The following is a 15,147-nucleotide window of genomic DNA, read 5'->3' as shown; positions in this document are numbered from 1 at the left end:
GGTTTAACCGGTGCATTGTTTTATCGTGCTGCAGGCTCTGTATCATCGGTTAAACCGGCGTACTCAAGTCTTTGTACGTCGGATCAACCGGTGATATATACCGTGCTGAATCTTGTGCTATTCTTCGTGTTTGCTTCCGTGTTTATTCTCGTTTGTTCATATGGTTGTTTTGTGTTGGTGTAGCTCCTCTATAACTATTCCACACTTCACCTAGGAATCCAGGGTTGAGTGCGCACTTGAGATCATAGGCCGAACTTCTGCTTGCGAGAATTTTTAATCGGCTCCCATTCACCTCCCATCTTGTCGCCTTTTCGGTCCCTCAGCCGCTGGAGGGTTGTACACGTACTGAGTAATGGTACAGGGCAGTCTTGGCATCCTTAATAGATGGAAGCCACCAATAAATCATTGTTCCTATGAGTTGAATCCTCATGATGAGCCACGTCGCTATAATTAGCTCACCGTTCAATTTTTGTATTACACGTCATCCAATCACTCACATTGTTACAACCAACGAACAAGGGAAGGTGAGCTGACAGGCGACGTTGTTCAATACCGGCCTGAAACAAGCATGAGCAGTTTAGGAAGATAAATTTATGTTCTGCACGTCCCGTAAACACGAGATGTCATGGCTTCTTGTTTTCGAGTTCTTGTTTTTTACCAACATGGCGATCTTGTTACTTTTATGAAATCATGAAAGCACGCACAAGGGGCACGACAAGGCACTTGTTCATGACTAAAATCGCGAGTCGCCAATCTGTTAAGAATCCCAATGCCAGCATGGTTGTTGCCGGGTGCAGACAAACGTGGCACTCTGGTCCACGAAGAGAATCTGAAAAAGGCACCGATGCCACGTCCGGGCTCCAGTTGACGTCTAGATGACGACGACGACACCAATGCAACCAACCAACACCAGAACACTTGTAATTTTTTGTCAGCGCTACAACGTACTTGGCGACGTCGTCAAGACAGAGGGCACTGTAAATCCATACAAGGTGCAGGTCTCGTTTGGTGAAGCCTCTGCACGGCTCTGTCCGTTCTGCCGGCGCCTTCCTCAACTGGCAACAACCAGCAAGAACCGATGACTGGAGTATTGGATTCGCAACCAAACAGAATGCCCGGGAGAACCAGAAAATTTCCGATAACAATGCGAGAAATGAGAGTAGCGACGAAAGTCTAGGCGTGGCATCCTCTTCATTTCCTTTTCCCCAAAATGGAAGGCTTATTCCTATTAATAATAGGGTTTCACACACTTTCACAAGGCCGGCAGATGTCGCATCGACGAAACCTACAAGGAAACGCATTTTAGAGTTGAGTGCATGCTGTTGTCGTGGAGATAAAACGCCGTAGAGTTCCAGGTTCCAGCCCCAAATTAAATCCTCTTTTCAGCAGCATGAGACCTTGATCGTTGATCTCGAAACAAACGGTCAGGATGCATCGCTGATTTTGGAGGCTGCATCGGATCCGCATCCACTTTCTTTATAATCTTTCAGTTTCAGGGTACCCAACACACTGCCACACTGGTATTGTTAATTGTTATCATCGCCACCTACGCAACTGCAGGGCTGTTGCCAGTACGTCCAAACAGCTCAAAAGACACGTCAGTGTGAACTGGAGTGAGGGATATACCAGCAGGACGTGGATCCCGTGCCTCAATTGGCCCTTTTATTCTGACGTGTACAAATGTTCACTATAAATCGAGGTCCATTTGTACCGGATCCTGCGAGCTCGCGCCATGATGGTGAAGGTGTCAGCTTCGTTTCGTCCGTGTCTCTTTCTGTCCTGTCGCGCCCATGGCGGTCGGTCATCCATGTCTGCCGGCGCAAGAGCGTCACCTGCAACATCTATAAGCTCCAGTTCAAAGGTCTCTCTCTCTCTCTCTCTCTCTCTCTCTCTCTCTCTCTCTCTCTCTCTCTCTCTCTCTCCATGTTACGGTTCTTTGCTGTAGCGCCAAGCCCTCATCACGTTCCTCTTGTTCCTTCAGAAGAAGCCTTTGATCGGAGACCTCCTGGGGAAAAATCTTTCGTCGAGGATCGATGAAGCCTCAAAGGTCCTAAAGGATGTGCCTCAGCGATTTCTGGATGCGCTGGTTGACTCAACCTTCAAATTTACTGATCAACCTCTGGATCCTTCTGAGGTACTGTACTTCATTCAACAGGCCTCCTTGCACCATTCTTATTACTACTGAAAAAAAAAGAAGAACAATGGAATCCTTATGCTTCTTTTGCAGAGCAATTTTGCACCAGTTGATGAAATCGGTGAAGCCATAGAGATACACCAGATCGAAGGAGCGATACCAGAAGATTTCCCTGAGGGGGTGTACATCAGAAACGGTGACAGATTCTGTCTTTACTTGTTACTCTATCAGTCCACAAGCTGGGGAGTTGATGATTGCAAACCATGCATGTCCTGAATGGTGAACAACTCTAACTAACATAGGTTCCAATCCACTCTTTGGTGCTCTGCATTCCACGGCCTCAATCTTCGGGCAATCCAGAGAGACATGGGTTGAGGGTGAGGGCATGCTCCATGCCCTCTACTTCACCAAAAACAGTTCAGGCCCTTGGTCGGTCTCCTATGTCAATCGCTATGTGCAATCCGAGACCCTCAGGCTGGAAAGAGCCCGGCAGAAACCATGCTTCCTCCCAGCAATTGAGGGTGACTCTGCAGCCATCATCGCCGCCTACATTTTCAATTTTGTAAGCAAACACTTTGCTACCTTGAATTACACGCGCAGCAAAGTATATATTACTATGTATCTGACATTCTGAGATGAGTGAGCATGAACAACAGCTGAGGTTTGGCAAGGTGAACAAGGACATCAGCAACACCAACGTGTTTGAGCATGCCGGCAGGGTGTTTGCTGTTGCGGAGAACCATCTACCCCAGGAGATCTGCATACAAAACCTCGACACTGGCGATACCTGGGACTTAGGCGGCGAATGGGATCGGGCCTTCACAGCTCATCCAAAGGTATGGAAAACTGTTTATCTGTAGCCTGCACAAGATAGATCAGCTGACTAGTATCAGTGATTGAAGAAGACATAGGGCAACAGTAAATAACTATCACTATTCACCTGAAGTAATTGTACTGCTGTCTCTAGCAAGTGTAACGCACATTATCTTCAAAGAAAGAAAAACAAGATAGCGACTCATCTTCCATACAGAAACAATATTCGACAGTTACATGTTACGCAAAGTCATATGCACTTGTCATCCTCTGCGAATCCTGTTAATTATGTATCTTATACATCTATAAACAAAGAATAAGACAATGGATTATCATTCATGTCAAGCAAAGTCATGTGCCTATCATACTTTTTGAGAAGAAGAATCATGTGCATGTGCACTCTAAAAAGAATCATTAGATGTTGCAATGCCAATCCTGGGTTTCCCCAATTTAATTATTTTTTGGAATCCATTATTCAATATAACGCAGCAGAAAAAGAAGTATTTTTAAACGAGGTTAGATGTAACAGCTTATGATGAATAACTGCAAACCAGAACATCTAATTCATTCATATTCACATGACCTTAGGTAGCTCCTGGATCAGGGGAGCTTGTTATCTTTGGAACAGCGGCAAAGAGGCCATTCCTAGTAATTGGAGTTGTCTCAGGTATTTCATTGTACTAGTTTGCAATTTTATACCTTCTCTGTGCCAAGGTTGGTATCAAAATAAGGACCCAATTCAAGTTCTACTTGACTGCAGCTGATGGGACCAAATTAAAGCATAGGGTGGACCTCAAGCTGGACAGATGTACACTTTGTCATGATATAGGAGTTACTCTAAAGTACGTTCATCCAAACTTCATTTTTCTCCCAATAAATTTTTACTTATGAAAATGTGGAGTGAACTGCACTTCGAAAATATCCCCTTGTTGCTGATCATGCTAAAATAGACTAGTAGAACTCCAGTAACAATTATGAATTTTGGTCTCCTGATGTAGGTACAACATAATAATGGATATACCACTTACCATCAACATCGGTAGACTCATTAAAGGCGGTCAGTAAGTAATCGTCACAAACTTTCTTGTTAAAAGATATATTTGGATGAAATTGCAAACCATAATACTCAAAATCTTGGCACAGGTTGATTAAGTTTGAGAAGGAAAGCTATGCAAGAATAGGAGTTATGCCCCGTTATGGTGATGCAGATTCAGTTATCTGGTTCAACGTCGAACCATTCTGTATGTTCCATCTTATCAACTGCTTTGAAGAGGGTGATGAGGTATAACAATGCTTAGAGTGGTTATCCTGGCCCCCATAGCAGTAATTGTATTGATCAAACATTTGTTTATTCTGCGAATCACCTGCATTACAGCTCATATCTTTTTGCTACTAGGTTGTGGTACAGGGTCTTCGTTCACCAGACTCCTTAATACCAGGCCCAAGACAGGCATTGAACAAGCATGACTCTAAAATATCTGAGCCTGTAGAAGATGACGAGTCAATGAAACAAGGAACTAGCAATGAATTTTTCTTTAGGTTATATCAATGGAGATTAAACTTGCGAACAAAGACTGTCTCAGGGGAATATTTAACTGGAACAGAGGATTCCTTGGAGTTCCCAATGATCAATAACCTGTACACAGGCTTACAACATAGTTATGCCTATGCACAAGTAGTGGATTCTTTAAGTCCTTATGGAAACAGTGAGAAAGGTATTGCTGGAAAAACAGAATTTAAGTTCTTATAGAATCTAGGTAGGAATGGAAATAAGTGACATCTCAAGGTTGTCTTAAGTCAACCATTCTACCAGTCAAAAAAAAGTCAACCATTCTAGACTTTGGTTGAGAAATACATTTTATGTGTTAGATTTGGATGTTTCAAAAAGGCATATGTAGATTTGTCTCGTAATTTAGTTCCATAAAAAGTGACAGCTTGACTGATTACATTCTAATTTTGCAGTTAACCCAAAGTATGGAGGTTTTGCAAAATTAGTCCTTGATAAGAGAAAGAATACGGAGGTAAGAACAAATATGTTTGCTGGATTAATCCAAGTACTCGTTCTTCAGTATTCTTAAACTTAAGTATGACAAAACAACAGATATCTGGGTCGAGTTTCATAAGAATGCAGTATCATTGGCTTGGTAAAGATCAATTCTGCTCTGGAGCAGCTTTTGTACCGAGAGTTGGTGGGTCACATGAAGATGATGGGTGGATAATTTCATTCGTACACAATGAAAACAATAATACATCACAGGCAAGTTTTAATTGTCCTATACACCTCAACCTTCCCGTCATAAAGTGACGCAGGAAATCAGCATTGGAATCTTTATGTTTTTACGTTGCAGGTGCATATTATTGATGCTCAACGATTTGAAGATGCTCCTGTTGCAAAAATAACAATGCCACGAAGAGTACCTTATGGATTTCATGGAAATTTCATCTATAGATAATCAATCATGTGATGGAACTCTATGGATACTAAAGAAAAACAAACTGTGCAGCTTAGAATTTAGCCCCTGAATCAAGCATAAATTTGTGTGTGTCATATTTTCTGCACTTGAGATGTTAGTGCATGGTCTCATGGTCCCTGTAGTTCAACAGTTGTACATTTTTACCATGTGAATATTGCGTGTGAGATATGACCTGCAACAATGTGTACCTACATTGGACACTTGTTGCACATGTAAAACAAACCGAATTCAGCTAACATGAGCATTTGTTTTGCAGTTATAGTGGTTTAATATAACCGATTTCCCTTGAGAATTAGCATGATTATTCTGTCGGTAGCTCAAAGATTAAATAAGTAACTAATTGAAGGATCGAAACGGACGACCAGAGAGGGGAGGAGTGAATGGGAGCCTTTAAAAATTCTCTCCGATCCAAGAACAAAGGCATATGTCCCGATTGCCACTCCACAGCACACTGTCATGATAACACAAGTCAACTGGTGACAAGCTCACCCTTAGAATGGTTCGCAAAGCTCGACGCAAAGCTGAAGCAAGCGAAAAGCAATCTACTCGAGCAAGCAACACAGAGCGGAAACAACGATTTACCAAAGTGCCAAAAAAGCTTTTCCAAAAGGACTAGAACCAATCACCACACAAAAGATAACTAAGCATGCAAAGATGTAAAAGAGATTAGCAAGAAAAAGATTTAGTCTTAACTAAGCATGCAAATTATCACAAGGCATTAGTGCAAGCAAGTACTAAATAAAGGGTTAATTGGATTCATGCTATTATAATTGTCCAACTTCACTGATCTACCATTACTATTCGTCATATTAGAACCGTGTCATTATAATTTTACAACTCTTTAAAACGCATCATTACATACCCCTTGAACTTGTTTCTAAAAAATTTTAGACCTAAATGCCCTCAGCCTTCTTCCTCCTCTCTTTCCCTCTCTCTCCTTCCTCTATCTCCATGGGCAGCCTCATGTCCGGAGCTTCGGCTCGGCCCCACACGTCCACCGTCGCCGCGTATCAGCTCGACCATCTAGCCTGCCGCGCGTGCGGCACTCCGGCCCACGTATCCGGCGCCGCCAAAGCCCGGCTCGGCCGCGCGCGTCCACGGGATTGAAGGGTGCAGTGCCGTGAGCTGATTTACCGTGGAAGAGGAAGACGAGCGCCTTGGGCCGTTGAGCGCCACCGCGGCGGGCGGCCAGCCGCAAGTGAAGAGCTTCACGCCCCTCGTTTCGCACACACTCGTGCTGGGCAGACCAGCTGCGAGCGCGTTCAGCGCCGCCGCCTGCCCGCATGCGCCACCGCGCCCTGCGCCCCTCCACGCGCCGCCGTCGGTGCTGGGCAAGGCCGCGTGTGGCCTGCTCCGCCTGCCCAGCCGGCCTCCGGCTGCGAGCGCACAGCTCCTCGTGTGCGCACAGCTCGCACCTGCTCCTCCTCCTGGATGCTCACGAACAGACAGGAACAAGAGCGGAGGAAACAGAAAAAAAGCCGGAGCTTCGAAAGCAAATTAACCTCTCAAAGTTTCATGGATACAAAAGAAACTTGAGACACAGATGCGCACAGACAAATCCCAACAGATCCAAGAACAATTTCGTGAAACGGTGGAGTATAGCTCGCGAATCGAAAATCACAAAAAAATACCCTCGAAAATTAAAAAAGAAAGAAAAACGCGAAACAAGAGAATGAACTCAAAAATTACTTTTATTTTGACGCCCGGAGGGCCTTTCCCAATAAAATCTTAGCACAAACTTTAATTCAAAAATCATAAAAATTAGAGGAGCAAATGAATAGGTTTTAAAAGCTAACTCATCCCCTAACCATGCCTATTTATATAAGGTTCTCGGTGAATGACTAAAATACTTCTACGCTAATAACTACGATACACAGCCACGCAAGGACAAAATGGTCCAGGTTTTTATAGAAACATCGAACAGACACGTTGCCTTCACAATTTTGCTTCGCCTCGACTCAAACTTCGTGATAGTGCCACATGCCCTCCACCTCGGCCATCCGGCTGCGCCTCCGGTTTTGAGGCTAAACCGGTCAAGCCCTCTCACACGCCGCCGCACGACATGACGGACTCTCCAGTTTTGAGGCCAAACCGGTCAAACCGCTGATGTCGACGCATGTCCGATCTCTCGCCGAGCCTTGATGCCTTCGAGTCATTCGCGCGCACCCACCGCACGGGTCGCCTACTTGACTCGCCATCGTTCTCGCCGACTTGACTGACGCCGTCTTCATCACCATATACTCTTACTCTTTCATGCACCATGTGGACCAGCCATGACTCCGCCCGGCCTCTTTGGGTCCCTCGGTCCAAGCCTACTCGCATTCACCCTTCACCGTCTTGGTCCCTCGACATGAATCTTTCGCTTCACCAAGCCTACTCGCGTTCATCCTTCACCACGGTTCTTCAGCATGAATCTTTCGCCTGATCTTCACCTCGCGCCGTCTACCGCCATGCCGCATCGTACACCTGCATATCATGAGCTAAGAGATATATCAAATTCATATGAAGTGGGTCCTCACTAATTTAATGCAACTGAACACTTGCTCGTGTATCCTGACCTGTGGGATCTCCTCAGTGTTGTGTTGGAGACAGAAGTAGAAGATTCACACGCAGTTCTCTGAAAGGACACTGTAAAAAAAATTAATTAATTAATTAATTAGTGGATAAACCAGCTGCGTGGTGGCTAGCACTCAACTTTGTTTAGTAAATAAACCAAAACAAACCAAATTAGTATAGATGATGATCACTAAAACACATGTCAGGGTTGGTTTAGTAGTCATGCTCCCAACACCCGTAGATGCAAGTCGTCAAGATGGAAATGCCGCCAATTCAAGTACAATCTAGAGGGAGCTATGTTATACGTGTGTGTTTGCGGTAGGGCTGCGACCTCACTTATTATATAGGCGCAGGGGATAGAGAATGTGTCAATAGTATAAAAGGCAACTAACCATAGAAAGAAAGTAATCCGGGCAGATATCAATCTCTTTATCTCTTTACTGTAGAAATCACTAATACAATCCTTGATTTTAGCCCACTGATTTTAGAAACCTTTGGTGCATATATACGGCATACATTTATAAAATAAGAAAAGTAATCTGAGCAGATATCAATCCTTGATTATTGCACAAATCACTAACCTAATCTATGATTTCAGCCCACTGATTTTAGAAATCTTTGGTGCATATGGCATACATCTACAAACCAAAGTAAATAATTCATGCAGGTATCAATCACTAATTGCATAAATCACTAATCCAACCCTTGATTTCAGCCCACTGATTCTGAATATCTTTGATGCGTATGGTATACATCTATAAAACATGGAGAGTAATCCAGAAAGGTATCAATCATTTATGATTGGCAAAATGTGATTGATAATGGATAATAGAAAATATAACATTGTAAATGGGTGCATCATGATTGATAAAGAATAAAATAAATGGAAAGTAGAAGTATTACGCGCAGTTAGAGCCACCAAAGGGGGAAAAAGTAGAAGGATTGTTCAAGATGATTACTAGTTGTCATTGTTTATATCAGCACATGATTGATATATTTTTAGAAAATAAAATCGATGATTGATTAACGTTCGAAAAAAATAAAGGAAAATTAATTGGCAACCGAGGATGCTTAATTGACGTCAACACAAGGAAGTGGAAGCTTGATTGGCGAGTGGTTAAGGAAAGGATAGGTTGAGCTGAGCAAAAATAAAAGTTTTGGGTGGAAATATTTTCCTTCATCCAATAACATGGGTCTACATCCATTTCATCAAATCTGAGGACTAGCAAGCAGGTTCTTTCTGAGGGGTATGATGAGTCTATTCTTTGTGGCAAGTGACTCCTTTCTGAAGGGTACGGTGAGTTTAATCTCGGTAGGAATTGTTTTCAATTATTTCAATATTTATGATTTATGATAGGGTAGATATAAACACGGTGATCCTTACTGTTTGATTTGTTTCATGTTTCATGGTCCAGAAAATTGCTTGCCAGGTTTAGCCCCCTCACAAAATTGCCTGCCAGGTTGGTTGTCAGACGACCATTGAAATATTGTACATTACATTTGTTTACTGTGAAATGTAACTCCGTATAGGAACGTTGTAAGGGACCTCGCAAGGTACCTTCCTTAGTCGATCGAGTTCGAAAAGTTTCTTTGCAAAACAGAGGAATAAAGTAGCAGCACTTCACCAAAGGAAAAAGGAACAAAGTAGCAGCACTCCCAGTGCTGCACTGAGCTTTCTTAATCTGTGTAGGCAGCTTGTCTGCGACAAGTGACAAACTGTTGACACCAGAATTTTGTAAGAAAATTTCCATATATGGATTACTAATGAACGCCTGCCGTTTTCCTCTCTGCAGCCAAAAAAAAAAAGCACCGCCATAGACAGTACATCTGTAGCATAGAACATATACTTCCTTTGTAATTCTAACAAGGGACGACAGTACACATGTCTAAAATCACACTATATCAAATATTCGACATTCTTGTTCCTTGATCATTGATCGGTACTAGAAACGAAACCATTTATGTACAATCGACGTCGAGCGGGGAGTTAATTCTGCTTTTGTCCAACTTTCTCTTTTTTGGCAAAAAACTTTCTCTTGCAGTTGTTGTTATACTCTATGGGAAGCACATCTGACTGCTAGGCGCTTGTTGAGAATTTGGCTTGCAGCATCTTTTGACTTCAGTGGTTTGCCTTTGCCTCATGATGGGGGGAAGAATCTGTTGAGGTTGAACGGCAGGGTATAGAACTCTTCGTTCCTACTGTCGCCTCTGAACGTCCTGAAGCGTGCCCACCATGGCATTCCTCGGTCCCTTGCTGCATCTCGGACGTCGAGTGTGTTGTCAAGGAGTACTGACACGAAGAGGGCCACAGTTGGCGGGGATGAGAAGACGGTGTTAATGTAGTCATTGAACTGCAACAAAAAAGTACATGTTAAGACAATTTCGCCTCTTTTTTTGCATTGTACAATACAAGATCAGATATAATTCGTTAGGGGAGCTCATTTTAAGTTGGAAACTTTAATTCTATGATAAGAAATGTACGAACCCATCCAGCCTTCGTGTGCGCTGGGCCTTGTCGAGAACTCGTGGAATACCGAGAAAAGTACTCTGGTATAGATAAACCAAGGAATAGTGAAACACCAATAATGAATAGGTTGCGCATTGAGTTCATGTTGGTGAACTGCATAAAGGAGAGCCCCACAGCAGCTGATGACAAAACAAATGAGAAACTTGGTTATACTGTTCGAAGTAGAAAGTTAAAACAGGGCATTTCACTTTGTTTGATATGATGCTTACCGACAATTCCAAACATAACACAGTAAATGGCGGCAAATATTGTGAAGGGAATGGAGGCGAAAAGTGCTCCAAATTTACCTGCACTCAAGATATGTTCAGAATCATAAAAAGAACTAAGTAATGCATCTTAATGTCATTTTCGAGGGACAAATGTTACCTAGCATGGAGAAGAAGATCATGAAACCAGCAGAAATTTGAATCACTCTTCTGCTACCAACCCTTGTTGATCCAAGGAGACCAACATTCTCACTGTGTTGCCGGCAGACATCCAGAGTATGGCGTTAGGCATGGAGTTAAAGAACAATCACAGAATGAAGAATTATGTATCAGTAAAGTGATGCACATACACAGAAACAGTAGAACCAGTCCCAGTGCCAAATAGGCCATCTAATAGGGTGCCAATGCCCTGGATGTATCAGCATAGGAAAACATTAGTTATTCAACAATTTTACCACTGCAGTTAAATGCCAGACATTTTTCTTGTCTGGGAAGATTACAGCAATCCATGAAATATAGTAGTAGATTATTTGGACTAAAGTTTTTCCTTCAACAAATAAAAGGAGGATTATATTATTTCCCATTTCATAGACATAGATCGAGTTCTATTGACGCCAGGATAATATCACTAACCTGCCACCCAATGCCTCTGCTCAGGACATATGCTGGTGGGGGTGTTGCACTAGCCAACCGGGCAGCAGCTTTGAATGCTCCTGTTGTCTGCAACCCTCAAATATTGTCGACCAAGTCAGATAGATACACAAATAAGCCTAATATTGACATCATGGCAAATTACTATAAGGCATGATAGAGAAAACACTTTTAAAAAAATTGCTACGTGTGGTTTTAGTGTGTCATACCTCGATTAAAGAGACTAGCACCGCAGCCATCATACCGAAAGCATAGTCTGCACTGAATGTTGGTGCGCCCCATTGTAATGGATATGGAATGCTTATCCTAACGAAAGTGCAGGGGAAAGTCACAAGAGGAATGTAAAATATGAATGTACACAAAAGAAATCTACAAACCATTGTGATGAAGAGATGAGGTTGGCAAGGTCTGTTCGGCAGTTGATCTGGGTGACAAGTGCCGTGTGCTTGTATGCACCACTTGCTGTGAGGATGTGTGCATATACCCAGACAAGAGCGATGCATATTAACATTGAGAACCTCTCCAAAACAGGAACATGCACGTGCTTTAGATACTGGGAAAGCGCAACAAATAGGATAAGCATTGGAAGACCTATCTCCACGCATTTCCCAACCTGCAAATATTTTTTCTTGAATTAGCTTACTCGGATTTTGTAAACCATAGCGGTAGAATGCCAGCTCGTGGCTAATAGTCGAATCCCGCCTATTATAGATGGATAATTGATTTATTATTTCCAATTGCCAAATGAAGCATTTTAAGTGTACTGACAAAACTGATTATAAAAAGATTTCTCAACGGCACTAAATACTACTCTAAAAATGACTAGATCTAACATATACTGAGATTACATATTTGGTAGCACCGTAGCAGATAATGTAAAATGGGTAACAATGTAAGCTCAGATCTACTCATACTTCAATTATAGTAAAGCACTAATATCATATCACTTAAGCAGCAAGGTAGGACAAATATAATAGTGCAGTAATAATGTTTAACAATGGAAAGAAAAGAAATAATAAGATTGTTGAGGAGAATATTTTTCAGTATGACGAGGAATCAAAGTGGCTGGCATTATTGTATTTGCATGCATAACAAAAGTAAGACTGCTAGAGCTTTTACCACTGGGAATCCTCTCTCGAAAAGGCCAAGCCCCACCAATGCAATGACGGGAACCATCCCAAGTGGGCTAAAGAATCTGCAACATGCACATCAAAGTGTTACATTCTTATTCCTGCCGTCGATCCGAAGGTAGCAGCCATTCCCATCACTTTCCGTATTTTCCATTCTCCCATTGAATATCTTATTAGCATATTGTACTTTTTCCTAAAGTGATGCGCGCAATTCAAACAGACAGATGCATAAAGTGGATGGATAGCCAAAGGACCCAGACTAGATTGTAAAGAATCAACAGATAATGATCCACGTATTGACTACATGGCCCACTATACCAAGACATGTCAACATGTCATGCTAAAGTTGAAATATTTATACCAAAGGGCCCCTCAGCTTCATCATATGAATCTTAACAAATTATTCTTCAGACATTCGGATATCTCAAGGAAATAACTTGTGTACTGGATATGGAAATTGATAGAAAATTATATCATGCATAAACTGAGGCAAAAGGGAGAGTTCCATGTACCTAGAACATATTGCCCACAACTGGCTATATCCAAGAATTATCTGAATGCTTGAGGATACAATCAGTGAACCTTGTATGGCCCTCATTGTCTGCAGAAATCTCTGCAAACAAGACAGAAGGAATACCATTGGGTACACAAAAACATGAAATTTTCAGCAGTGCAGTGGCCTAAAGATATCAACCTTTTTTCCATTTCAACATGGACTTCTGTTTTTGAAATACATAAAAAACGTAGGAAGATAATGGTATACTTACAGTATGGCCGTCAGCTATTTGCGCGAGCGAGGGGTCGCGGATTATGGAGAGGATTGGAACCACATATGCATATGAACCTCCCATGATTGTAGGAAGGCGAGTGCCAAATAGCGTCTGGAGCAGCGTCTTGATTCCAGTCACAAACAGCAGAGTTTGTACCACCTTGGCCTTATCATGCTTTGAGAAGGAAAAACGAAACAAACATTTCTATAGTCACAATGGATCCTTCCGTGGAAGTAAGAATGGTATGACTTGGCACTAACAATTCCGCATCTTTCAGTAATCTGTTTAAGTTCTAAATTTAGTTACCACTAAGAAAATAATTCTGAAACTTGAGTTACTGCCAACGTATACACTGAATATCACTGCGACAAAGAAAAACATTCAAGGACCGAAGTCTCACATCATTACCACCCATGAGCTGAACCAGCATTGTGGGGATCATGACAGCAGTGCCCAGGGACAGTATGTAGTGCTGGAACCCCAAAGCAATCCCTTCTCCTGCAACCCCCACAACACATTCAGAACTAGCAATATCTACACATTCAGAAACAGAACAGCAACATGATCCATACCCCAGGAAGGATTGGAGTCGATGCAGTACTCGAACCCCTGGAGCTGGTCCATGGGCATATGATGGACCATGTCCTCCGGCTTCACCTCGGCCATCTCCTGATTTCTAACCGACTGGGCTCAAGAATTTGTCAGAGAAAGCAGCAGTTGGAACCTTTGTCAGCAGAAGTGATCAAGAAGCGGCCCCGAGCTCTCCTAGATCTGAACCTGAAGCACAAGCAATGATCTTGGTGATCAAATATGGACAAAGAAAAAGGATAATCAAAAGCAGAAGGCACCATCATACCTTGAGACCAATCTGGACAGAGCGAAGAGACCCCCCCTGAGAGCAGAATAGCTGCAGTAGACAAGCGCACTAAACCAAGAGGAACCACTGCAAGACCCGGAGCAATGTTAATGCCGTAGATAAACACCGATACCCAGCAACGATCCTCTCCGGGCTGGGGAGACAAATGTCAGCGGGTGTCAGCGGCGGTAGCGGGGGTGGTCAGAGCTCGGCGAGGACGGCGACGACGGAGCTGCGACTGCGACACAGTAAAGCACGTACGCAGGCGAACAAGCAAAGAGGGAGAAAGGAGGCACCGGTGAAGGAACTGGTGATGTCGATGCGGCCGCCGGGGATGGGGGAGGATGTGTCGAAGCAGCAAAGGCGAAAGGTGCCAAAGGGGAAAAGATGAAAAGAGGCAGAGGCGGCAGCGCCGTTGCAGCAGAGGCCATGAAAAGGCGCGCGTGTGAGTGCGAGAGGTCAGTGGGCGCGCAACCGCTGTTCCCCTGGCATCAGGCTCAGATGCTATGCCCCGCAGTGGCAGAGTCTCTCTCTCTCTCTCTCTCTCTCTCTCTCTCTCTCTCGATTAACGGTTTTCTATCTCTGGAGTAGGAGTAAGCAGGATTAAGGAATGTGCGACAGATGTGTGGTGGGATCTTTTTCTTGAAATAAAGACATGTGGGGTGATGCCGATCCCGTTTGCTCTTCATGCGTTGAGATTGGAGCTGCAGAGATGTGGGGCGAACGAGGGTGCTGGCGATGGAATTGGGCCGTTGGAATTTGTTTCTTTGTGGAGAGAAAAGAGGGCAGAAGGATCAGAGTAAGGCCGTGTTTAGTTCGTGAGGGCTTTAAAAATTCTGAGTCGGAATCTTTCCAATTTGAAGTAGTAAATGAAGTATATTTATAAATTTTTTTGCATGGATGGGTTGTAAATCACAAGACGAATCTAATGATGCTAATTAATTCATGATTAATCAATAATTAGCGGTCGGTTACTGTAGCATCACTGTTGCAAATCATAGATTAAGTAGGCTCATTAGATTCGTCTCGC

At 43.1% G+C, this 15,147-nt stretch overlaps 2 protein-coding genes across 4 annotated transcripts; one reads left to right on the top strand and one right to left on the bottom strand.

Moving 5' to 3' along the window:
- The first annotated feature begins 1,574 nt into the window (after nucleotides 1-1,574).
- Nucleotides 1,575-5,657, top strand: LOC120675773 (carotenoid 9,10(9',10')-cleavage dioxygenase-like). The gene is made up of 13 exons (XM_039956987.1): nucleotides 1,575-1,861; nucleotides 1,982-2,134; nucleotides 2,228-2,330; nucleotides 2,437-2,696; nucleotides 2,791-2,970; nucleotides 3,536-3,614; nucleotides 3,708-3,789; nucleotides 3,946-4,008; nucleotides 4,091-4,229; nucleotides 4,344-4,662; nucleotides 4,910-4,968; nucleotides 5,049-5,204; nucleotides 5,296-5,657. The coding sequence occupies exons 1-13, from the start codon at nucleotides 1,733-1,735 to the stop codon at nucleotides 5,398-5,400; spliced, it is 1,827 nt and encodes a 608-aa protein (XP_039812921.1). The 5' UTR covers nucleotides 1,575-1,732; the 3' UTR covers nucleotides 5,401-5,657.
- A 4,051-nt stretch (nucleotides 5,658-9,708) lies between these two features.
- On the bottom strand, nucleotides 9,709-14,661 carry LOC120675753 (nucleobase-ascorbate transporter 2-like). 3 transcript variants are annotated; one of them, XM_039956972.1, is made up of 14 exons: nucleotides 14,118-14,596; nucleotides 13,834-13,945; nucleotides 13,670-13,759; nucleotides 13,259-13,435; nucleotides 13,004-13,104; nucleotides 12,481-12,556; nucleotides 11,739-11,974; nucleotides 11,571-11,667; nucleotides 11,344-11,430; nucleotides 11,061-11,119; nucleotides 10,871-10,962; nucleotides 10,714-10,791; nucleotides 10,463-10,623; nucleotides 9,709-10,328 (listed from the first exon to the last, which is right to left on the bottom strand). In XM_039956972.1, exons 4-14 carry the CDS (start codon nucleotides 13,340-13,342, stop codon nucleotides 10,116-10,118), a joined length of 1,284 nt encoding a protein of 427 aa, XP_039812906.1. In that variant the 5' UTR covers nucleotides 13,343-13,435; nucleotides 13,670-13,759; nucleotides 13,834-13,945; nucleotides 14,118-14,596; the 3' UTR covers nucleotides 9,709-10,115. The 3 variants fall into 3 exon arrangements, with proteins under 3 accessions (XP_039812906.1, XP_039812912.1, XP_039812900.1); XM_039956966.1 differs by having other exon boundaries at nucleotides 9,777-10,328; nucleotides 13,662-13,759; nucleotides 13,834-14,038; nucleotides 14,118-14,661; XM_039956978.1 differs by lacking the exon at nucleotides 13,670-13,759.
- Between the last annotated feature and the right edge of the window lie 486 nt (nucleotides 14,662-15,147).

This window comes from Panicum virgatum, chromosome 2K (genome assembly GCF_016808335.1).
Source record: "Panicum virgatum strain AP13 chromosome 2K, P.virgatum_v5, whole genome shotgun sequence".
NCBI lineage: Eukaryota > Viridiplantae > Streptophyta > Magnoliopsida > Poales > Poaceae > Panicum > Panicum virgatum.
Note: the sequence above shows the minus strand (reverse complement) of the source record. Positions and strands in the feature narration are given on the sequence as shown.